Source organism: Neovison vison, chromosome 7 (genome assembly GCF_020171115.1).
Source record: "Neovison vison isolate M4711 chromosome 7, ASM_NN_V1, whole genome shotgun sequence".
In the NCBI taxonomy this organism is placed as follows: Eukaryota; Metazoa; Chordata; class Mammalia; order Carnivora; family Mustelidae; genus Neogale; species Neogale vison.
In genome coordinates, this window is record NC_058097.1 from 98150855 (window position 1) to 98174978 (window position 24124).

At 39.3% G+C, this 24124-nt stretch overlaps 1 protein-coding gene across 10 annotated transcripts in view; it reads right to left on the reverse strand.

The window, feature by feature from the left end:
- GRIA4 (glutamate ionotropic receptor AMPA type subunit 4) overlaps window positions 1–24124 on the reverse strand; it is a 407250-nt gene that overhangs the window by 82872 nt on the left and 300254 nt on the right. For all 10 annotated transcript variants that reach the window (XM_044257740.1, XM_044257741.1, XM_044257742.1 and 7 more), the window contains exon 6: window positions 14498–14551. In XM_044257740.1, the coding sequence (XP_044113675.1) occupies window positions 14498–14551 (54 nt within the window). The remainder of the gene's footprint in view (window positions 1–14497; window positions 14552–24124) is intronic.

Below are 24124 nucleotides of genomic sequence, written 5' to 3' on the forward strand. Positions count from 1 at the left end.
TCTTTTACTTCTTTTCTTGCTTAATTGCTCTGGCTGGAACATACGATACTACATTGAAAAAGAGTGGTGATAACGGACATCCTTGTCTTGTTCCTGACCTTAGAGGAGAAGCTTTTACAGCTTTTCCACATTGGGTATGATATTAGATGTGGGCTTGACATACATGGCTTTTGTTTTGTTGAGGTATGTTCCTCCTAGACCCAGTTTTTATCATGAGATGATGTTGAATTTTGTCAAATGCATTTCCTGCATCCAGTGAGATGACCATGTGGTTGCTGTTGTTGTTTTGACCATGTGGTTTTTATTCTCTTGTTATTGTGGTGTATCACAGTGACTGAGTTGGGGACTTTGAGCCATCTTTGCATCTCTGGGATAAATCACTCTTGATATTGGTATGATCTCTTTAATATACTATTGAATTTGATCTGCTAATAATTTGTTGATGACTTATGCATCTACATTCATCAGGAATATAAGGCTTTAATTAATTAATTTTGGTAGTGTCCTTGTCTGACTCTGGTATCAATGTAACACTGGCTTTTTAAAATGATTTTGGAAGTGTTCCTTCCTCTTCTATTTGTTGGATTAATTTCAAAAGGATTGGTATTAATTCTTCTTTTAGTGTTTGGTAGAATTTGCCCAAGAAGCCATCTGGTCCTAGACTTTTTTGGTGGGAGTGTTTTGATTACTGATTTGAACTCCTTACTTGTTAGCTGGTCTTCCTTTTTCATCATAATGCATGCATAGTAGGTTGTGTACTTGGAATTTATCTGGTTCTTCTAGTGTTCTAATGTGTTGGTGTATAATTGCTTATAGAACTTTCTTACAATCCTTTGTATTCGTATCATGTGAGTTGTAATGTATCTCCTTACATTTTTAATTTAAGTGTTCTTTTTTTTTTCTTAGTCTACCTAAAGATTGGTCAATTTTATCTTTTCATAAAACCACTTTTCAGTTGATCTATTGTCTCTTTGGTCTCTATTTTGTTTATATTCACTCTGACCTTTGTTTTTTTCCTTTCTTCTACTAACTTTGAGCTTAGTTTGTTCTACTTTTTCTAGTTCCTTGAGGTATAAATTTAGTTTGATTTCTCTTTTTTCTTAATATAGGCATTTATCACTGTAAACTTCCTTCTCAGACCTGCTTTTGCTCCATTTCACATGTTCTAGTATGTTATGTTTCCATTTTCACTTGTCTCAGGGTACTTTTTTATTTCTTCTTTAATTTCTTATTTAAGCCACTGGTTGTACAGAAGCATTTGTTTACTCTCCATATATATATATATATTTTTAAATTTCTTTTCTTTTTTTTTCTTTTTTTTAAGATTTTATTTATTTATTTGACAGAGAGAGATCACAAGTAGGCAGAGAGGCAGGCAGAGAGAGAGGAGGAAGCAGGCTCCCTGCGGAGCAGAGAGCCCGATGCGGGGGCTCCATCCCAGGACCCTGAGATCATGACCTGAGCCGAAGGCAGCGGCTTAACCCACTGAGCCACCCAGGCGCCCCTAGTCTCCATATATTTGCAGATTTCTGAATATTCTTCTGGTAACTGATTTCTAGCTTCATATCTATATGGTTAGAAAGGAAGCATGATCTTAAACTGATGAAGACTTGTTTTGTGGCCTAACATAGGATCTATCCTGTAGGATGTTCCATATGTGCTTGAAAAAAAATGCATTTTTTCCCGTTACATGAAATACTCTGTAGCTGTCTGTTAGGCCCATGCAGTCCAATAGGCAGTTTAAATCCATGTCTCCTTGTTGAATATTCTGAGTCAAGGATCTAGCCATTATTGAAAATAGAGTATTGAAACAAAAAATCCAGTCAAGAACTGGGCATAAGACATGAACAGACATTTCTCTAATGACAGACAAATGGCCAAAAGACACATGAAAAAATGCTCAACATCACTCATCCTCAAGGAAATGCAAATCAAAACCACAATGAAAGGGGCAACTGGGTGGCTCAGTTGTTAAGTGTCTGCCTTCAGCTTAGGTCATGATCCCAGGGTCCTGGGATTGAGCCCCACATTAGGCTGCCTGCTCAGCAGGGAGCCTGCTTCTCTCTCTCCCACTCCCCCTACTTGTGTTCCCTCTCTTGCTGTGTGTCTCTCTCTGTCAAATAAATAAGTAAAATCTTTAAAAAAACAAACAAACAAATAAACCACAATGAGATACCACCTGACACCTGTCAGAGGGACTAAAATTAAAAAACAGATGTCAGTGAGGATGCAGAGAAAGGGGAACCTCTTATACTGTTGGTGGAAATGCCAATTGGTGCAGCCACTCTAGAAAACAGTATGGAGGATCCTCAAAAACCTAAAAATAGAACTACCCTATGACTCAGCAATAGAACTATTAGGAATTTATCCAAAGAATACAAAAATAGTGATTCAAAGGAACATGTGCCCCCCAATGTTTATAGCAGCAATATCCACAGTAGCCAAACTACAGAAAGAGCCCAGATGTCTATTGACAGATGAATGGATACAGTAAATGTGGGGTGTGTGTGTTTGTGTGTACACATAAGTATACACACACACCCCTATATAAAAATATGGAAATGTAATATTACCCAGCAATAAAAAAGAATGAAATCTTGCCATTTGTAAGGACGTGGATGGAACCAGAGTATATTACGCTAAGTTAAGTCAGTCAGAGAAAGACAAATACTGTATGATTTCACTTGTGTGTGGAATTTAAGACACAAAACAGATGATCATAAGGGAATGGAAGGAAAAATAAGATAAAACAGAAAGAGGGGCAAACCATAAGAGACTCTTAACTACAGGGAATAAACTGAGGGTTGCTGGAAGGGAAGTGGGTGGGGGAAATGGAGTAACTGAGTAAGAGGCATTAAGGAGGACACTTGATGTAATGAGCACTGGGTGTTATATACAATGGATAAATCACTAAAGCCTACCCTGAGACTAATAATACACGTTATGTTAACTAAATTGAATTTAATTTTAAAAAAGGAAGAAAATAGCGTGTTGAAACTCCCTACTATTTCTGGGTTGCTGTCTATTTCTGTTTTCAGATTTGTTGATATTTGCTTATTATATATTTAGGTGCTCTGCTGTTGAGCGCAAAAGTATTTACAAATGTTGTATTTTATTGATGAATTAACTCCTTTAGCATTAAAAATGATATTCTTCGGCTTTTGTTATAGTTTCTGGCTTCAAGCCAATTTGTCTGATATAACCATAACTACTCCTTCTTTCCTCAGTTTCCATTTGCATGGTCTTTCTTCCCTTCTTTCACTTTCAGTCTGATTGTATATCTAAAGCAGAAATGAGTCTCTGTAGGCAGAAGAGAATTAGGTCTTTTATTTTTTTCTTTTTTTTGGGGGGGGGGGTCTCTTTCTTTCCTTCTGTTTTTAAATTCATTCAGTCATTCTAGGTCTTCTGATTAGAGAATATAGTCCATTTACATTTAAACAGCTGTTGGTAGGAATAGATTTTTTAAAATTTGTTTTATTTTCAGTGTTCCAAAATTCATTGTTTATGCACCACACCCAGTGCTCCATGCAATCCGTGCCCTCCTTAATACCCACTGCCTGGCTCACTCATCCTCCAACTCCCCATCCTTCCAAAACCCTCAGTTTGTTTCTCAAGAATCCACAGTCTCTCGTGGTTCATCTCCCCCTCCGATTTCCCCCAACTCACTTCTCCTCTCCATCTCCCAATGTCCTTCATGTTATTCCTTATGCTTCACAAGTAAGTGAACCATATAACTGACTCTGCTTGTTTCACTTATTTCACTCAGCCTAATCTCTTCCAGTCCTGTCCATGTTGATACAAAAATGCTTCTGATGGAAGCATAATACTCCTTTGTATATATGGACTATATCTTCTTTATCCATTCATCTTTTGAAGGGCATCTTGGCTCTTTCCACAGGTTGGTGATTGTGCCCATTGCTGCTATGAACATTGAGGTACATACATATGGGGTACACTTCTGTTCAGTGCTTCTGTATCTTTGGGGTAAATACCCAATAGTGCAATTGCAGGGTCATAGGGTAGCTTTATTTTTAATTTCTTAAGGAATCTCCACACTGTTTTCCAAAGTGGCTGCACCAACTTGCATTTATTCAGCAAGAGTGTAAGAGGGTTCCCCTTTCTCCACATCCTCTCCAACATTTGTTGTTTCTTGTCTTGTTGATTTGGCCATTCTAACTGGTATAAAATGGTATCCCAATGTGGTTTTGATTTCAATCTCCCTGACAGCTAATGATGATGAACATTTTTTTCTGTTAGCCATTTTTATGTCTTTTTTGGAGAAGTGCCTGATCATATCTGTTGCCCATTTTTTGATGTGATTATCTGTTTGGTGTGTGTTGAGTGTGAGTTCTTTATAGATCTTGGATATCAGCCCTTTATCTGTAGTGTCACTTGTGAATATCTTCTCCCATTTCGTGGGTTGTCTCTTTGTTTCACTGTTTCCTTTGCTGTGCAGAAGCTTTTGATCTTGATGATGTCCCAAAAATTCATTTTAGTTTTTGTTTCTTTTGCATTTGGAGACATGTCTTAAAGAAGTTGCTGTGGCCGATGTTGAAGACGTTACTGCCTATGTTCTCCTCTAGGATTCTGACAGATTACTGCCTCAAGTTGAGGTCTTTTATCTATTTCAAGTTTATCTTTGTGTATGATGTAAGAGAATGGTCGAGTATCATTCTTCTACACACAGCTGTCCAATTTTCCCAGCACGATTTATTGAAGAGACTGTCATTCTTCCACTGGATATTTTTTCCTGCTTTGTCAAAGATTATTTGACCATAGAGCTGAGGGTTCATATCTGGTGTCTCTACCCTGTTCCACTAGTTTATGTGTCTGTTTCTGTACCAGTACTGAGATGCCTTGGTGATCACAACTTTGCAGTAAAGCTTGAAATCAGACAATATGATGCCCCCAGTTTTTTCTTTTTCAACATTTCCTTAGCAATTCGGGATCTCTTCTGGTTCCGTACAAAATTTTAGGATTGTTTGTTCCAGCTCTTTGAAAAATGCTGGTGGAATTTTGATTGGGATGGCACTGAAAGTATAGATTACTCTAGGCAGTATAGACATTTTAACAATGTTTATTCTTTCCAATGTTTATTCTATCCAATCCATGAGCATGGAATGCTCTTCCATCTTTCTTTGTCTTCTTCAATTTCATTCATGAGTGTTCTGTAGTTCAAGTACAGATCCTTTACCTCTTTGGTTAGGTTTATTCCCAGATATCTTATGGTTCTTGGTGCTATAGTAAATGGAATCAATTCTCTAATTTCCTTTTCTATATTTTCATTGTTAGTGTGTAAGAAAGCAACTGATTTCTGTACCTTGATTTTGTATTCTGTCAACATTATTGAATTGCTGTATGAGTTCTAGTAGTTTGGGGGTGGAGTCTTTTGGGTTTTCCATATAAAATACCATGTCATCTGCGAAGAGAGTTTGACTTCTTTGCTAATTTGAATACCTTTTATTTCTTTTTGTTGTCCGATTGCTGTTGCTGGGACTTCTAGTACTATGTTGAACAACAGAGGCAATAGTGGACATCCTTGTTGTGTTCCTGATTTCCAAGGGAAAGCTGTCAGCTTTACCCTGTTGAGGATGATATTCGCTGTGGGGTTTCCATAGATTTTATGAAGTTCAGGAATGTTCCTTTTATCCCTATACATTGAAAGGTTTTTATCAGGAACGGATGCTGTATCTTGTCAAATGTTTTTTCTGCATCAACTGAGAGAACCACGCAGTTCTTCTTATTTATTTGTTGTATCACTTTGATTGATTTGCAAATGTTGAACCACCCTTGCATCCCATGGATAAATCCCACCCGGTCACGGTGGATAATCTTTTTAATGTACTATTGGATCCAGTTAGCTGGGATCTTGTTGAGAATCTTGGGATCCATATTCATCAGGGATATTGGTCTGAAATTCTCCCTTTTGGTGGGGTCTTTGCCTGGTTTGGGGATCAGGGTAATACTGGCTTCATAAAAAGAGTCTAGAAGTTTTCCTTCTGTTTCTATTTTTTGAAATAGCTTCAGGAGAATAAGTATTATTTCTTCTTTGAATGTTTGCTAGAATTCTCCAAGGAATCCATCAGGTCCTGGGCTCTTGTTTTTTGGGAGGTTTTAGATCACTGCTTCAATCTCCTTACTAGATATTGGTCTATTCAGGTTGTCAGTTTCTTCCTGATTCAGTTTTGAAAGTTTATAGGTTTCTAGGAACGTACCTGTTTTGTCTAGGTTGCTTAACTTATTGGCATATAACTGTTGATAATAATTTCTGATGATTGTTTCCTTGGTGTTAGTCATGATCTCTCCCTTTTCATTCATAATTTTATTAATTTGGCTCCTCTCTCTTTTCTTTTGGATTAGTTTGGCCAATGGTTTATCAATCTTATTGATTCTTCCAAAAAACCAGCTTTTAGTGTTGTTGATGTGTTCTACTGTATCTCTAGTTTCTATCTCATTGATCTCTGCTCTAATCTTGATTATTTCCCTTCTTGTGTGTGGGGCTGGCTTAATTTGCTGCTGATTCTCCAGTTCTTTAAGGTGTAAAGAGAGCTGGTGTATTCTGGATTTTTCAGTTTTTTTTGAGGGAGGCTTGTATTTGTATTTTGAGGGAGGCTATGTATTTCCCCCCATAAGTTTTGGACTGAAGTGTCTTCATTCATTGGTTTCCATTAATTGTTTAAGCTCTTCTTTGATTTCCTGGTTGATCCAAACATTCTCAAGCAGGGTGGTCTTTAGCTTCCAAGTGTTTGAATTCCTTCCAAACATCTTCTTGTGACTGAGTTCCAGTTTCAAAGCACTGTGGTCTGAGAATATGCAGGGAATAATTTCAATATTTTGGTATTGGTTGGGCCCTGATTTGTGACCTACTATGTGGTCTATTCTGGAGAAAGATCCATGTGTGCTCGAGAAGAGTAAGTATTCTGTTGTTTTAGGGTGGAATGTTCTGTATATATCTATGAGGTCCATCTGGTCCAATGTGTCATTTAATGTTCTTGTTTCTTTATTGATTTTCTGCTTGGGATGATGTATTACTGTGTTAAGATCCCCTACTATTAATGTATTCATATCAATATGACTCTTTATCTTGATTAACAGTTGTAGTTGGCTGCTCCCATATTGGGGGCATAAATATTTACAATTGTTAGATCTTCTTGATAGATAGACCCTTTAAGAATGATGTAGTGTCCTTCTTTATCTGACGACAGTCTTTAGTTTAAAATCTGATTTATCTGACATGAGAATTGCTACCCCAGGTCTCTTTTCAGGCGCAGCGGTATGAAAGATGCTTCTCCATTCCTTCACTTTCAGTCTGGATGTATCCTAACGTTCCAAGTGGGTCTCTTGTAGACAACTTAACTATGGGTCCTGTCATTTCATCCAATCTGCAGTTCTGTGCCATTTTATGGGACTGTTTAGGCTGTTCACGTTGAGAATGATTATTGAAAGATATGTTTTTATTGACATCATGTTGCCTATGAAGTCCTTGTTTCTATAGATTGTTTCTGTAATTTTCTGTTCTATGCCACTCTTGGGTTCTTTCTTCCTTTATAGAAACCCCCTTAGTATTTCTTGTAGTGCCAGCTTGGTGGCCACATACTCTTTTTAAACCTTGCCAGTTTTGGAAGCTCTTTATCTCTCCATGCATTCTGAATGTCAGCCTTGCTGGATAAAGTACTCTTGGCTGCATATTCTTCTTATTTAGTGCCCTGAATATGTCTTGCCAGTCTTTCTGACTTGCCAGGTTTCTATGGACAGGTCTGACGTTATTCTGATGGACCTTCCTCTGTACGTAAGGAATATCTTCCCCCTAGTTGCTCTAAAAAGCACTTGTCTAAAATTATGATTTGTCAGTCTCACAATCAAGTGCCTCGAGGTCTTTTTAGATTTGTTGATCTTGGGGGATGTTCTTTCTACCTCTAAGACACAAATGCTGGTTCCATTCCCCAGACTGGGAAAAATATCATCAAGAATTTGTTCAACTGTATCTTCTAACCTTCTTTCTTTCTCCTCCCCCTCCGGTATCCCAATAATTATGACGTTGGAATGTTTCACAGTGTCATTTATTTCCCTAATTCTGTTTATGGCTTCTAAGACATTTGTTCCAAGCCTCCACCTGATCCTTTTTCTCTATCAGTTTGTCATCTAGATCACTAATTCTATATTCTGCCTTGGTTACCCTAGCTGTTAGAGTATTTAGATTAGACTGGATCTCATTGGTAGCATTTTTAACTTCTTCCCAGGCAGCTTTCACTTCTGCCCTAATTGATTCCATGCTGTCACTTCTCCAACCTAGCCATTGCCTAGATAACTGTTACTCTGAATTCCCTTTACAACATAATGTTTATGTCCATACCCAACAGCTCTGATAGAGAGGGCACAGTCTCTGAATTTTTCCTCTGTTGGGTGTTCCTCCTTCTAGTCATTTTGGTGAGAGGTGGTTGAGGGGATGTATAGCTGAATATATCAACCACGATCCAGGCAAAGTGCACCCTGGAATGCTTCTGAGCAATCGGAAGTCACCACCAAAAAGAAAGAAAAAAGAAAAAAAAAAGAGAGAGAGAGAGAGAAAGAGACAGGAAAACAAACAAACAAACAAAAAGAACAGGCCCCAAAGATAAGATTTATAAGGTATACAAACAAAAAGACTGACCAAAAAAAAAAAAAAAAAAAGGCAAGAAAAAAAAATAGTCAAAATAACCCCAAGGATAAGATTTATATAATACCAGAACAAAAACAAATATACAGAAACACTGACAGAAGACAAGGATGGGAAGATGGTTATAAATCCTCCATGTGGAAGGTTCCATGTGGAATGAGGAAGGTTATTTCAGTTCTTCCTGGGTGTATCTTGCTATCTTCATTAAAGGACTCAACTTTCCAGAGATAAAGGGAGATTAAAATTGGTTTATATATAGGAGTAGTATTGATTAGGGGAAGAGGATTACCTTGAAGCTTGTATCTATATGTATATTAAAAAAAAAAGAAAAGAAAAAGAAAAACACATGTATATGTATGCAAAAAGTTCAAGTTAAAAGGTTATTATGGAATATGTTTATTAAACCTCTAGTTGTAATGGTAAGTAGGTTTAAAAAATTAAAACGAACAAGAATAGTGAGAACAAATTAAAAATTAAAGTTGTATCTATGAAATATACAGGTTTTAGGGCAACACCAGGAGCTTAATATATTGTTTTCCCCTGATATTGGAGATTTACAGCTTTATGGGGACCTTGTGGTGGCTGTCCTCTCATTCTTTTGGCTGGCTTTCAGGGGAGGGGCCTGCCTCATTTTTCAGTCAGTCTTGCTTGGGTTGAGTCCTCCTGCCCTTGATCAAAGGGCTGGGCTCTGGAAACTGGTTATTCAGGCTTTTGTTCTCTTGAGGTTTTTTTTTTCCTTTTGGGGGCTTTCTGCAGCTTTTTGGAGGTTCAGTGAAAAGTGAACTGCACCCAGACCTCCACTTGAGAGAAGCCTCAGTCTGCTCCCCTCTGGGTGGTCCAGAACACACAGACTCCTCTGCCAACTCCGCTGAGCCATACAAACTCCCAAAGGCAGAGCACATCCCCAGCCACTGTCCTGGGGTTGCCCGAAGCGCCGGCTTGTTTCTGCACCTGCTTGTCTTTGCTACTAAAACCGTGAGCGATATTGGTCCAGGGAGCCCGCTTCTGGTGGCTGCCTTTGCTGGGACTGTATAGTCCAGGGTCCAGACCTCAGGTTGCCACCGTGGGATGGTGACTCGGCCAGTCCTAGAGATGGATGGCTAGCGACCACAGAGTTTTCTCAGGTCCTGGTAGGGAGTGGGTCAGACCCTGTTCACACAGTGTGCAAAAGTTCTAGGGAGCGCAGGCTGGCGCCATCACCAGACTCCCTCATGAGTGGGGCGGGAGTGTGCCCAGTCGAGCCATGGTGCAAGCCGCGCACTTGCACGGCACACTTGCTCTGCCGCTCTCTCTCCGCCTGGGGTGGTCACCAGCAGTGGCCATCCTGGGACTGTGGGCTTAGACCTGTGCCCCTGACCACCCGATTCCACCAGCTGTCCCTGAAGATCTTTCGCTCTTTTTTAGTGCTTGTAACCAGACTCCAAGTTACTGCTGGTCCCAACCACAGGGCACTCTCGTACTGGGGTATTACTCTGCAGTGGGTCGCTTCTGGAGGCTCCCTCCCCCTTCTGTTTATCCTTCGGTATCAGTCCAATTGCTCCCAGTACACTTTAGATCTCCACTGGTGGCTTCTGCCCCCGTAGAGATCCAGAAGTGTATAATCCTACATCTCAGGCTGATTTCATGGGTGTTCAGAGAGTTCTGGTAGATGATTAGCTCACTTTAGGGGGCCGGTTTAAACAGGGTCTCCTACTTCTCTGCCATCTTGCCCCTCCTCTCCTGGTAGGAATAGATTTACTACTGACATTTTGTGAATGGTTTTCTAGCTGATTTGTAGTTCCTTTACTCCTTTTTCTCTCTCTTGCTCTCTTCTTTTGTGATTCGATTTTCTGAGGTGGTAGGTTTTGATTCCTTTCTCTTCGTGTTTTGTGTTTCTTCTATAAGTTTTTGCTTTGTGGTTATCATGAGGCTTTAATAAAACTTCTTAAGAGTCACAACAGTCTATTTTAAGTTGTTAACAACTAAACTGAATGCATTCAAAAGCTCCCTAATTCTACACATTTCTTCCCCATTTTGTTTTTGATGGCAACAATTTACATCTTTTACATTGTGTATATATTAAGAAATTATTGTAGTTATAATTATTTCTAATATTTATGTTTTTTAACCTTATATTAGAGTTAGAAGTGATTTATGTGCCACTATGACAATATTGAAGTTTTCTGAATTTTTCTATATACTTAACTGTTAGCAGTGGATTTTATACTTTCATATATTTTTATATTACTAATTTATGTCCTTTAATTCCAGCTTGAAACATTAACACTTCTTGTAAAAGCACTCATGATCAACTCTTTAGTTTCTTCTTGTCTGGAAAATTCTTTATTTCTCCTTCAGTTCTCAAAGAAAACTTTGCCAGGTAGAGTATTCTTGGTTAGCTGTTTTTTTTCCTATCAGTACTTTGAATATATTATCCCACTCCCTTCTTGCTTATAAAGCTTCTGCTGATGGTCTTCCATTAGTTCCCTTGTAAATAACAAGTTATTTTCCTCTTGCTGCTTTAAGATGCTCTCCTGGTCTTTTAATTTGTGAATAACTTAACTGCAATGTGTCTTGGTGTGTATCTCCTGAGATGCAGCTTATCTGTATTCTTTGGTCTTCCTAGAATTGGACTTTTATGACTTTCCCCAGATTAGGGAACTTTTTAGCCATCATTTCTTTGAAGAAGCTTTCTGCTCCTTTGTCTATCTCTTCTCCTTTTTGGGAGCCCTATAATTTGTCCGTTGGTCCGTTATGGTGTATTCTAAGTCCTTAAAGCTATCTTCCCTTTCATTTTTTTTTTCTTTCTTGCTTCTCTGATTGGATAGATTCCACTGCCTTATCTTCATTTGGCTGATCTTTCTTTCCACCTATTCTAGTCTTCTGCTGAACACCTCTACTGAATTTTGTAGTTAGTTACTATATTCTTCAGCTCCATGATTTCTGTTAGAAAATAAATTTTAAAAAAATACCTACATCTTTGTTGAAATGCTTATTTTGTTAATAATGCCTTGCTCTCCTGACCTTGACAAGCATCTTTATGACTGTTGTTTTGAGCTCTACTGTGTAAATCACTTATCTCCACTTCATTAAGATTTGTTTCTAGAGATTTATTTTGTTCTTTTGTTTGTAATGTATTTCCTCATTTTTTTTTTCATTTTTCTTATTCCCTCTGTGGGTTCTGCACAGTAGATAACACAGACAGCTCTGCCAGTCTTGACCACTGGTGTCGGATAGAAGATGAGCCTCATCAAATCAGCACAGGCTAAACTGTTGTTTGTCCTTTAAATCTATGTGCTTACTCAAACAGACTTTTTTTTTTAGTGGTTCCTAGTAGTTGAGGGACCTGACAGTGTCCCAAAAGGATCAGAGTCAGCACCTAGATGCAGGCTGACTGTAAGACTGACTCTCAGGAAGCAGTCTGTGAAATACATAGTCAAACCTGCTTCGGAGAAAGACTTGCCAGTTCCCTCCACATGGAGCCCTGGGGGATACCCGGGTGAGCACCCTCACGCATTGCTGGTAAGAACCACCTCACTGTTAGCTACAGGCCTGTGGGATTTGTGAACGCAAGCTCCGCCGGCGATCAGATGCAGTCAACCCTGAGCGGCAACAGTAAAGGGTAGGGCACCAGGCATGTGTTCACTCTTCTTCTAGAGAGAGGCTGATGACCTGGTTTTACAGTGGGAGTGAGCCAGAGGGAGAAGATGACAGAAATGCCCACTAGCTACCCTGCGCTCCATGGGGAATCACAGCCATTTTCTTAATGCACTCAGCCAGGCTCTTGCATATGGACTCTCCACAGCAGACTGGAAAGTAGGTAGTCAATTTCCTTTCAGGGAAAGACTAGAGATGGGCATTTTGGCCTGCTCTCTCTGTGCTAACAAGGCCTGTGGGGATAGTTAACAGTGAATGTGAGCCCATTAAGAATGGTTTCTGGGGATCTTGTGGGTGTATAACCAATCGGCTTTCAGAGGTAGGTGTTTTAGGGGTCTGTCTTTTGAGTGATAGGGTGCTGAACGTATGGTCCACACCCTCTGCTGCTCATGGAGAAGCTGGGAGCTGGGGATGCCCTCTTGATGGTATGGCACTGTGCTGGGTATAGTTTTTATGGAAAGAGTGTGTTTAAGCCTTTCCTACCCATTTCAACGTGGTTTATTTTCTTAGTTGCCTGATGTGTACGAGTCACTGAACTACTTTCTCGATTTCTCTCAGAGGGACTACTCTGTGTGTGTATCTGGGGGAGGAGGGAATTTCGGGGATTTCCTATCTTACCATCTAGGTTCCTCCAACTGAATGGTCCTGCCAGACTGAAGTAGCAGTTTCTCATTAATTGTAGACTGTAACTGGGAGTTATAAATGGAATTTTTCTCTTAACCTCACTCTCAGAATGTCAGCTACTAGAGTACAAAAATGCAAAATTTTTTTATACTGACCTTAGATCCTGATACCCTGCTAAATCTACTTATTAGTTCTCCTGTTAGATTTTTAAAATTTGATTCCTTAAGAATATAATTATTTATTAGATTCCTTATTTTTATTAGATTTTCTAGTATTGTCTATTCACAAAATACTTTTTTTTCAATCCGAATGCCTTTTATTTCTTTTTCTTGCTAGAAGCTTCAGTACAATGTTCAACATAAAGGATGAGGAGAATCCTTGTCTGCTCCTGATCTTAGGAGGAAATCATTCAGTCTTTCAACATTAACTATATTAACATAATCTTTCTTTTGATAATGGATTTACTTCCTATTCGGGAACCCTATGCAATAGTTCCCAAGAAAAAGCTATTGATTGGCCCAATGAAACAAAATTCATTCTGGTTTTGGAAATCACAGTTATTTAGAGATAAATGAGTAAGTCGAGAAAGCATAATTAACACAATATATTATAACACAGGGATGCACAAGTTACTGATGGTAACTTATGGTAATCTTTTACCATTAGAATTTGACAGTCTTTCGTTGAATTTTAGTATCTCAATTCCACAATGTGATCCATCCACTAAAAATTCCAGTCTCAGAGGGTGATGGCCCATTCACTATAGGAGGGGAATAGATAAATCTGAATCTTTTTTGCAGCTTTTGGTTCTTTTCCTGTCTTAAGCAAAAGATCCTCACCAAAGAAATACGTGGTAGGAAAAGAGAAAAAGGAGAAAACATTCTTAACTTCTCTAAAATAAACCACATCTGAGATCAAGCCCTTGGGGCTGATGGCCTTCTAATGAAGCAAGGAGAATGGTGTTCTGCATAGCTCACGTGCCCTCTACACCGCATAGTTTACAAGAAAAACTTGGTGAGCCTTGGCAAGAAATCCTGAAGGAGTTGTCTTAGGTCTTTCAGGATTTTATACTAATGTATGTATTTTGCTTAATAGCCATCTATATACATGAAAAGCTGACATAATTTAAAAAATATGGATTACTTGCAATCAAAAGACTTACTTAATAGCCATTTCAATCCTGCTTTTCTTAAAATCAGAGGACATGGGTCATCAGTTCCATCATCTTTGTGATATCCTAAGAATTGGCAATCTTGATCCATACAGTGATACATTTATCATTTATAGAGGAAAGACCATTATTTAATTTTCCAGGTGGTATCGTAGTAAAGCAAGTGTCATAGTTACTTTAAAGGTCCCTTTGGCAGATGTCAAGGGAGTCCGCATCAACATACACTGAATTGCACATTAGAAATACAATGACCACCGTACCAAATTATCGTACATTATCCTAGGGGTTATAAAAAGCTTAGTAAGTACTGTGATTTATTCATTTACTGAAATGTTATTTTAAGGCACAGTTAAAATAATCTGGAACACTTGAGCAATTCTTCTGAATAACAGAAAATAGAGAGCTCTTACCAAGTTTGCAATGATGTAATGGTAGCCTTTTACATGCTTCCCAACGCTCACAATCTGTGAAAATGGAAGGAAACAAGAGAAAACCAATTTAACTTTACTGAAGAATATATTAAAAAATAGAATCTTAGCTACTTTAGCCTAATTCCATGTGGAAACATGATGAAAAAAATGTTACACTCTTCCTTCTAATTAGAAGAAATTCCTAAGCCAAAAATTAAGTGATTAAAGTAAAAAAAAATTCTAATTTCAATCATGCTTATAAATGATACTTCAATCAATAAACCTTGTCCAAAAAATTACACTGTAATTCCCTCAAAGAGGAGGAGATGGTTATGAAACAAACTGATAGTTCATATATATATTCTAAAAAAGAACAAACACTAACGTAAGAAACTTAAAATTATTTTGGTCCAAAGAAGATAGACATCCTTAATTTGTTGGTAATTTATAGAAATGTATGATACACTGTTAAGTGTCTTCCACTGTTAAGAATGATTTTCTATGAGTAGATTGGACTTTTGTCCTGAGCAGCAAGCAAGGTTTCTGTAAGGCAAAGTACCCGTGTTTAGATGCTTCTGAAACTAGAGAACTTAGTTAATTCCCACCTGCATATGATTAGAGCAGTATTTTATTATAATCAAAAGAATAAAGACAAAACATCATCAAGAGACTTTTTCTCTCTTCGATTCATTAATTTTTTTTAAAAGATTTTATTTATTTATTTGACACACAGAGATCACAAGTAGGCAGAGAGGCAGGCAGAGAGAGAGGGGGAAGCAGGCTCCCTGCTGAGCAGAGAGCCCTATGCGGGGCTCGATCCCAGGACTCTGGGATCATGACCTGAGCTGAAGGCAGAGGCTTTAACCCACTGAGCCACCCAGGTGCCCCGATTCATTAATTTTTTTCTAAGAATGTTTCTAGGAATGTTTCAGGAATTAGAAATTCAGAAATTTCTATCACAGAAATAAAATTGCATTAGAAGTTAAAACTCTTATTTTCTATAAAATCGACAATTTCTTCAATGAAAGAAAATCTAATGACAGATACCAGTGAGCAGTGGGGTAACTTCATTGGTTCCTCAAAGGGGACAACATGATGTATGAGTTTTGTGTACTTCAATCACCAAGGAGAAAAATTAAATTGTTTTCAGCATTTTAAAATCCTCTAAAAATAATTCTTTGTAAATAGGTAACTTGCGTATAAAATAAAGGAAAACCCTTTTAAAATCCAGAAAATGCAAAATGTGCTCAAAACCAGAGCTTTGCACACAAGGCCCCTGGTGAAATGAGTGTCTGCTCATCTCATCATTGCCTTCTGGTCACAGCTAAGACCTTCCCTTATCCGGATGGCTCTGCGGTTTCACTACAATGGAGTTTGGATTTTTACCTTAGTATTTTTTATATTGTTTGGGATTTGTTGTGTTTCCTGAGTATGAAGATTTCTTCAGTTCTGGGAAATTCTCCACCCATATCCCTGTAAACATCCCTTCAAAGGTATCTGTGTTTGCCTCTAACAGGTACTGCAATGTTGCTGTCACTGATTCCCACCTCACAGTGTGGTACAAATTAAATTCAATTTACAATCTGCCGACAGAAGGTTGTGATGACCACTTCTCATCGGATGTATCTGCCCCGCCACACAGAGCCCGGCCCCGGCGGAACACACTCAGCTGACTCCACGTCCAGGTAGCAGGTGGTCTTCTAGTCCCCTTCATGACTGCGGTGTCACCCTTCAAGAGTGTGGCTTTCGCTCGGATCTGAGGTTGAACTTACTGTGTTGGCTGCGCCCAAAGTTCCTGTTCTCGGGTGACCATCAGCCCCCGGGTCAGGCTGTCCAATCCGGCAGCTTATACGGGCGCAGTCCCTCCCAGAGTCCTTCTTGGCTCCTAAAATGTTCTTTACTCTCCAGGAAGCTTTCCTTTGCGTGTGCAATGTTTTACACAGCGTGTCTCCAGCTTTCCTCTTGCCTGATCCATCCAGTCCACAGTTACTATAAAACTGAACAGCCCTCGACAGTCTCACCATACAGACGAGGACAAGCCATGTGTAGACGGGATTGCAGAGAAAGTCCAGGAAAGAAACTGTGTAACTACTCATCATACTGGGTAACCCAAACCTGACTGATTTAGACCAGGCTGAGGAGGCCAGAGCCCTGGAATTCTTTGGGAATCTGAGGTGGAGCTTGTGCAAAAGAGAATTATTAAGGAACACTTGATGGCTGGTACTCAGGGCACACTGTCGCAAAGTGGCAGAGCCCCCTCTATGGAACCTCAGCAGGGACGGCCGCCCTCCGACAGTTCGTTGCTTCTCTCTCGAGCTTTCACTGCCACCTTCTCCAGCGTGAGGGGTCAGCCTCCTCCCTCTCCCCGAGCCCCCACACTCAGCCTGCCTCTTCTCTCTCAAGGCTCTCGGTGTGTGATTTCTCCATGGCTGCACTCCATCCCCTCTCCCTTCTTCTAAAAACACTGTGAAGAGCTAACTCTTGTAAATGTTAAAAAGATGTGGGGCCAGTAGAAATTCTGCCCTCAGTGCCTCTACAAGGAAACAACCATCCGTTCTTGACTGCCTATAAGTTCAACCTCATGTAAGAAGTTTTCAAGACTTCTAAAACAAGTGAAAGTGACAAAGTCCTGGCAGAAAGGCCCTGCTGAGCTTGGTGCACACCGGCATGATGAGCACTGGGGGCCTCGGGGAGCAGTGAGCAGACGATTTAGTCACCTGGCTGGGGAGGCCAGAGGGAACATCATTTTTCCGAGCCAGATCCTTGCTCGGGAAAAACAAAGGTGCTGCAGAAACTGCTGTGAGGCCCTCACAGCTTCTGACCACGGCAGGCCAGGGGTTAAGGCCAGGTCTTGGGCACTCTGCCAAGCATATAACACTAGATGGAAGTTTCTTGTGAACAACATCAACAAAAATCCAGTGGATACTCCAATACTCTACAGGAAAGTGTCCTGCGCCCAAAGTGCTGTTTGGTTGGGGCGCCTGGGTGGCTCAGTGGGTTAAGCCGCTGCCTTCGGCTCAGGTCATGGTCCCAGGGTCCTGGGATCGAGCCCCACATCGGGCTCTCTGCTGAGCAGGGAGCCTGCTTCCCTCTCTCTCTGCCTCTCTGCCTACGTGTGATCTCTGTCTGTTAAATAAATAAAAAAAATAAAAAATTAAAAAAAATAAAAAAAAAAAACAAAGTGCTGTTTGGTTAAGCTAAATAATTTATTTACTTTTTTATGGTTGTGTGAAACAGTGTCACGGGTATGGTCTGACTTGGCCATCATCATCTCAACCCAAGTGCAGACTGTCACATGTGTAAAAACAAAAACAAAACAGAAAACAACCCCACCCCAAACAAACAAACAACCCAACCAAAAAGAAACTCAAAAACAACAAATCTGAGTGACTTGACTTTGGAAGCAGGCCAAACCTTGTGTCTCTGTATTTCTGATGTTACCTTTATAAAGAGGGAAAGTAAACAGTGAGGTGAAAGATACAAGGATACATGACAGCATGGGTAGGTCTGCGGCACCCCTGACTGTCAGAGACAGGGCTGGCTGCCCCCAAGGCCTTTCTCTGATCGGTTCAGCACATGCAGCTTTAACGGCCAGCCCAGAGTCCCATGACCTTAGGGTCTCCTCTGGTCCCCAAAGCCCACTTCGCTCATGGTGGGGAGGGGCAGGAGGCCAGGTCAGAAGTGCCAGGAAATGGATGCCCCCAACCCCCAACAGCCTTCCCACAGTGATGTACAAGTGGGTTTGGGTCAATTGTTAAGGGGGAAACATGCCTACGTTGAGGCCTTGGTTGCAATAATTAATTATGGCCTTTTATAAGACAGAAAAGTGTTGGAGTAGAGACTCTGCATCTCTATTCTTTTCATCTTAAAAAAAAAAAACAGAGGATGCAAATGAACAAAGAATGATGATTAAGTGTCCATTCAGAGTTCTAAAGAACGGATTAGGAAGGATATGCAAGTTCCACAGATCATATACTTTCCAAGGAGCCCATTTTTCCAAGAATAAAACGTTTAAGAAATTGATTTCTTTGATTATTTTTTTCTTGTTTGTTTTTTAGGAAACAACAGTTGCTTAGAAATATCTATGGTGTTGGTCAAATGATTCAATTCTAAAATCAGGCCTCGGTGCACTAATAAGGTAAATGCCAGATGCAGCCACCGCACTGTTTTGTTAACAAATTACGGCCTAATCTCTATGACTGTGACTTCTAAATCTTTACTCTTCTATTAAAATTAAGGAAGAATGAATCCAAGAGACTTTCCCACCTTGGCCTCACCTTTAAATAAACTCAGTTGAATAAATGTGTCTTGTGTATAAATTTAGGGTAAGCAGATTGAAGGCTTATAGACAGAAGTAAGCTGGTGCTGCTCTAAGGGTGTTTAATTAATCTCTTAAGGCGATAAGCCTCACACAGAATTGACTGAAATGCAAAGTAAAGCAAAGGGAATGCCATGGATTTTAAGAAGTGGTATCATTCAGCTGGGAGAACAAGGTAATTTGAAAGACAGAACAGATGTTAAATATTGATTGAGTGGATGAATACAGAAGTTAGCATATAAATGCCACAAACACAGTATATTAAGATCATTTTGAGGCTTGTAAATGATGAGAGTTTGGCCTTTAACCCACAATCCAATTTTATGCGAATCCTTTACATACTGATGGTTTATAAAGCATCCGGGGGTCTTCCCAGAGGAGGGCGGCTGAGTATTACCTTGACTACTATTATGAAGCCATGATCATGACACTGAACTGTCCTCAAGCTAGAGGCCTGCAACAGCACACCCAAATATGAATGATTTTGGTTTTCCTTTTACTTTGAATTTATAAGTCAGCTGGAAATTCCTCTCCTGCCTGTTACCACATTCCAGAGAATTCTGGGACAGGAGCACAGCAGGCCAGCGTTTGGTGGTGTTGCGGACACAAAGCCCAGTAAATGCTGGAGATGTTCTGTCACTCTCCCCAGTCCTTTGTATCTACAGAAATCCCAACCCCCAGATGTCCCTCGAATGTTGATTTTTCAGGATGCTTCAAAATATTTTATTATAGATAAAAACTCAAGCTTTAGCTTGTTTAGTTTGTTGAGTTTACCTCAGTTTCACCAAAAGAAAAATATAAGGCAAAGGGCTTTTGCAAACGGACTGCTGAATTACAGCCTCCTAAGAAAACAGCAGGACTTTTCCTTCTGGGGGTGTGATTCACAGACAGAGAGAGGAAAATAAAGAACCCCAGAAGCAAAGGAATGAGGCTTCTTGGTGTGAGAAGAGATTCAGGGAGAAGATGGAAGGACAGTGCTCATCAGATGTTTTAACTGATAGAGGGTCCGCACACACATACACTTGGAGACGGTAGAAATTATAAAACATTCTAATTAGGACAAACTCATTTTTAGGGTAAAGGGAGTGGAAAAGCATTGCCCATGAAAGGATGGCTGCCTCTCAAAACAGTGGTGTGATCTCTCCGTGGAAGTGACTTCCAGTAGAAGATGACCGGTTCAGCACATGCTGCTGTAATGCCTGGCACCTGGAGTTCTGTGACTTTAGGGTCTGCTCTGGTCCCAGAGCCCACTTTGCTCATGGTGGGGAGGGGCAGGAGGCCAGGCAGGAAGTGCCAGGGAGTGGATGCCTTCCTCCCACAGTGACTGACAGGAGCCGGTGCACATACATTCCAATGCCCTTGCCAGAGAGAGGACTGTGACATGTGTGTTCTATTTACACTAATTTCAAATGACATTTACAATAATCTTCCAGTAATTTACATTAATTTCAAATGAGATTAAGCCTCCGTTACCCACGTGGTAATTTTCGGGATAAATGCACCTTTAATTGAATTTCTCCACTGCCCTTCTAGTGTGTTCTTTACCTCCCAAACTGACTAATTGATTACACATAAATCTTTGTCTTGAGGTCTGATTCTGCAGAAACCAAACTAAGACAGTCTACAAATAAAAAAAGAAATGAAGAATGTGGCAGGAAAATTAATAAGGGTACAAAACACTTTTGTTGGCTAATTGTGCCAAGCTTTTCATGCCTATAATGCAACATACATACATCATATTCTGAGTCCCTAACCACTGTCTACCGTCAAAGACTCAAGTTGCATAAAACACCATGCTTTTATTTGGATATCTAAATTTGGCGGGAAAGGTTAAACCTCTTATATACGGAAATAGGAATGAATTGGTATCTTTATTTAATACCTTCTTTTTATTCCCAACATATGATCTTCCCTTTCATACTGTCTTTATATATCTTAAGAACAACCATTCTTAGTACCGGTCTCTTTCTTGGACTATATTCCAAATGTTAAAAACAACAACAACAACAACAACAACCGCAAAGCACCTTCAATTTCATCCCTTCAGAACAAAGATGGCAGATCACTTTGTATACACCTCTCTACACCGGAGGCCCTATAAGTGAGGTGATTTGAATGCGGTTGTAAAACAATGACTGAAAACTAAGTGCTGAAATTCAGGTGTTTATTTCTTGCTTCAGGACTCATCTCATCATGGTAACTGCCAAGAGCTACAGAAAAGCACAGTGGAGGAGCATATCCTTCTCTCTCTGCCTATTATGGTGGTTCCAGAATTCTACATCCACAGAGCTTGAATAATATGATTCTCATCATGCTAATGATGACCATCTCTTAGCAGAGATCCATTCTGATTTAATAGCATTTTAATTTAGTGATTGAAAATATTTGCAAAGACGCACAGAAGTTTGATGGAATTTGTAAATATGAATGTGAAATGCACATAATAGCTTGAAAGAACCATTGAGCGCCCTGCTTTTCTTTAACTAAAGAGATATTTTCTAAGAAGCAATATAAAAAATAATTCTAATGAGATATAGGTGGAGGGGGTAATCCTTTGCTTTTTCATAAACAAACACATTAAATAGGTTGAGTCATTAAGTAATAAAGCTGGGACTCCAGCCCAGATGTTTTGACTATAATTTATATATATATATATATATATATATTTTTTTTTTTTTTTTTTTTTAATTATACACCGTTGTCTTCCCTATGCCATAGCAATCAGAAAAATGGTTTGATTTTGGCCAATTTTTATACATTTTTCATAAGCAGAAAATGAATAACAGATATTTATGATAGTGACTTTATCATACTAGTTCATGAATGCCAAACGTGTTGATGAGAAAAACCAGCTTTTTCATAATGAAGTAAAGTTCCTTTTCTTCAACTAATCTGTTTGAACATATTGCTTATTTGAATAACATCATATATGCAAGGTTTCCCCAGTCCCATTCTGCAGCAGACTGGGACACGGCCACGCAGATGGAGAACGAGCAGGTAAAATTTAACATATCCAAGTTTAGGTGTGCAAGTTCCTTATATATCCACAAGAAAGCCAATTAGCAGGAAAACTTAAATAGCTTGGATTTAGTTTTGTATAGTTTGTACTTTACCAGATGTGTATCTAAAATGATAGTTGAGGTATAAAGCCTACCTTTACTGTAAATCCAACTCAATCCAATAGACAATTCTACTCACAGGACAAGCTTAAAATGACCAATTAAATGTTCACCTATGTACAGTACACTTTTAAGTACACTCTATGGTGTTCTTTTTGAGAACAGGAAACCCGTAAGTGGTTAACTTTCTATTATTCAGAATATTTCTTGTCCCTACCCTAATTGGACAGGTCATCAATGGATAAACATCTATTCATGGGTTACAAAGAAAACGTGAGGGCCTGGTGGGGTTGGTTGGTGGTGATGGGAATAGAAGTTATCTTCAAAGGTCATGTATTGCCACACGTTTCCAAGGGACAGATAATTATGAGGGGGTGTCTGAATTATATGTCAACTATGTTTGAACATGGTTTGCAGAGCACCCTGTGAAGGCATTGTTTATGGGATGGATGACCTCTAAGATCTATCCAACCGGAGAATCTTGTAGTGTAGGGAACTGTATGAAACACTTTCTGGGGGCTCCTGTTAACATGTTCCTACCACTATCCCCTTGATTTTATATTTGTTTTCCTTATCATATTTATTTGAAATATTATCATCAGAGCATTTCTTCCTCCCTCATTTTTCTTAATTCAAAACTTCCTTTATTTTCTTGGAATCATTTTATTTTCCCGTATTTTCTAGGCAAATAAAATGCAAAGAAGTGACTGCAGAGAGAGAGAGAAATAGAGAGAGATTCTGTAGACACTCTTGCAGGGAACACCAGGTTAAATAAGGTTTGAGGTTGCTTTGCTATAGGAATTTTTAGAGACTTTAATATGTTAATGCACACAGAAATCCCAGGAGCCAGATAGAGCATGCCGCTCTAGAGAACAGTTTTAAAAGGTTGTTTAAGGACATCTTTCCTATAGCTTTACTCTGTACTCACTACTTTCCTTAACTTTCACAACAATTTTTTTGAGGTGTACTGAAGGTATGTTCTGTCCATAATAATTGTGGCAGAGCCTTGCTATTTAATAACGTCAGCTAGTAACTTTTTGGTCATGAGTTCTAAAATTTGCCTGTTCATAATTCTACTCAACAGATAAAATTGTGATTAAACACAGAAGACAGAAGACCCCAGAGTCACTCTCCTTACTTTTATTTCAGGAGAATGTTTTCTTGGCCATTAAGCTTACTTGTTTTGTTTTATTTCCAACAGCTCAGTGCTACAGGACCATGTTCCTATGAAGTGGATTCAGAGTGAGGACAAAGCAGAGCCCCTATCTTCATACACAAGTAAAATCTTTTCTGTGTCAATTTTTTACCTTTTTTCAATCGACTAACTCAGAAATTACTTGAAAAAAACAAGCAAATGAAAGGTTATAACTAAGAGAAACAAAGCAGGAATAATATGCATGTTCCTAAAAAAGGAGATTCTCCTACTTGGTGTTGGCATGTTGTATGTGCCTAGCAAGCTCACTGTGCAGGTATTTTAGTCCTACAAAGACTGTTATCCATAACTAATAACACCACTAAATTCACCAAAAGAGATTTCCCCCTCTCTTTTTTTTTTTTTTTTTAACCTTAGGTCAGTTAAACTTCTCAAAATAGTAACAAAAGTAATAGGGACTATGAATCTCTAAATTAAGTGCCTATCGTGATGCTTGGCAAAGTAGATATTAATAAATACCTTTAAGAATCTCTCATGATCCCTATTTGGCATTATGTATTTACTTGTTTATTTTGTGTCTCCCTCATTAAAATAGGGGCTCCATGGAGCAGGGATTTCAGGGATCTTGGAGACTGCCTGGCCCTTGATAAGCCTTCAATAAATATCTGTTATGCAGATTTCAAATAAATGAAATGAAATACTGGTATACATGAGACATGAAAAATGAAGACTAAGAACCACTGCTCACTTGGCACACTACTAGTCAGTAATCTGTCCCCCTTTCAGCCCATTCTCTAAGATGTCACAAGAATTATTGTTCTTAAAATATGAATTGATCAGATCATGTCTAAAACTACCCAAAGGCATCAAAATATTAATGAGGAAGGGGCACCTGGGTGGCTCAGTGGGTTAAAGCCTCTGCCTTTGGCTCAGGTCGTGATCCCAGGGTTCTGGGATCGAGCCCCACGTTGGGCTCTCTGCTCGGCGGGGAGCCTGCTTCCTCCTCTCTCTGCCTACTTGTGATCTCTCTCTCTGTC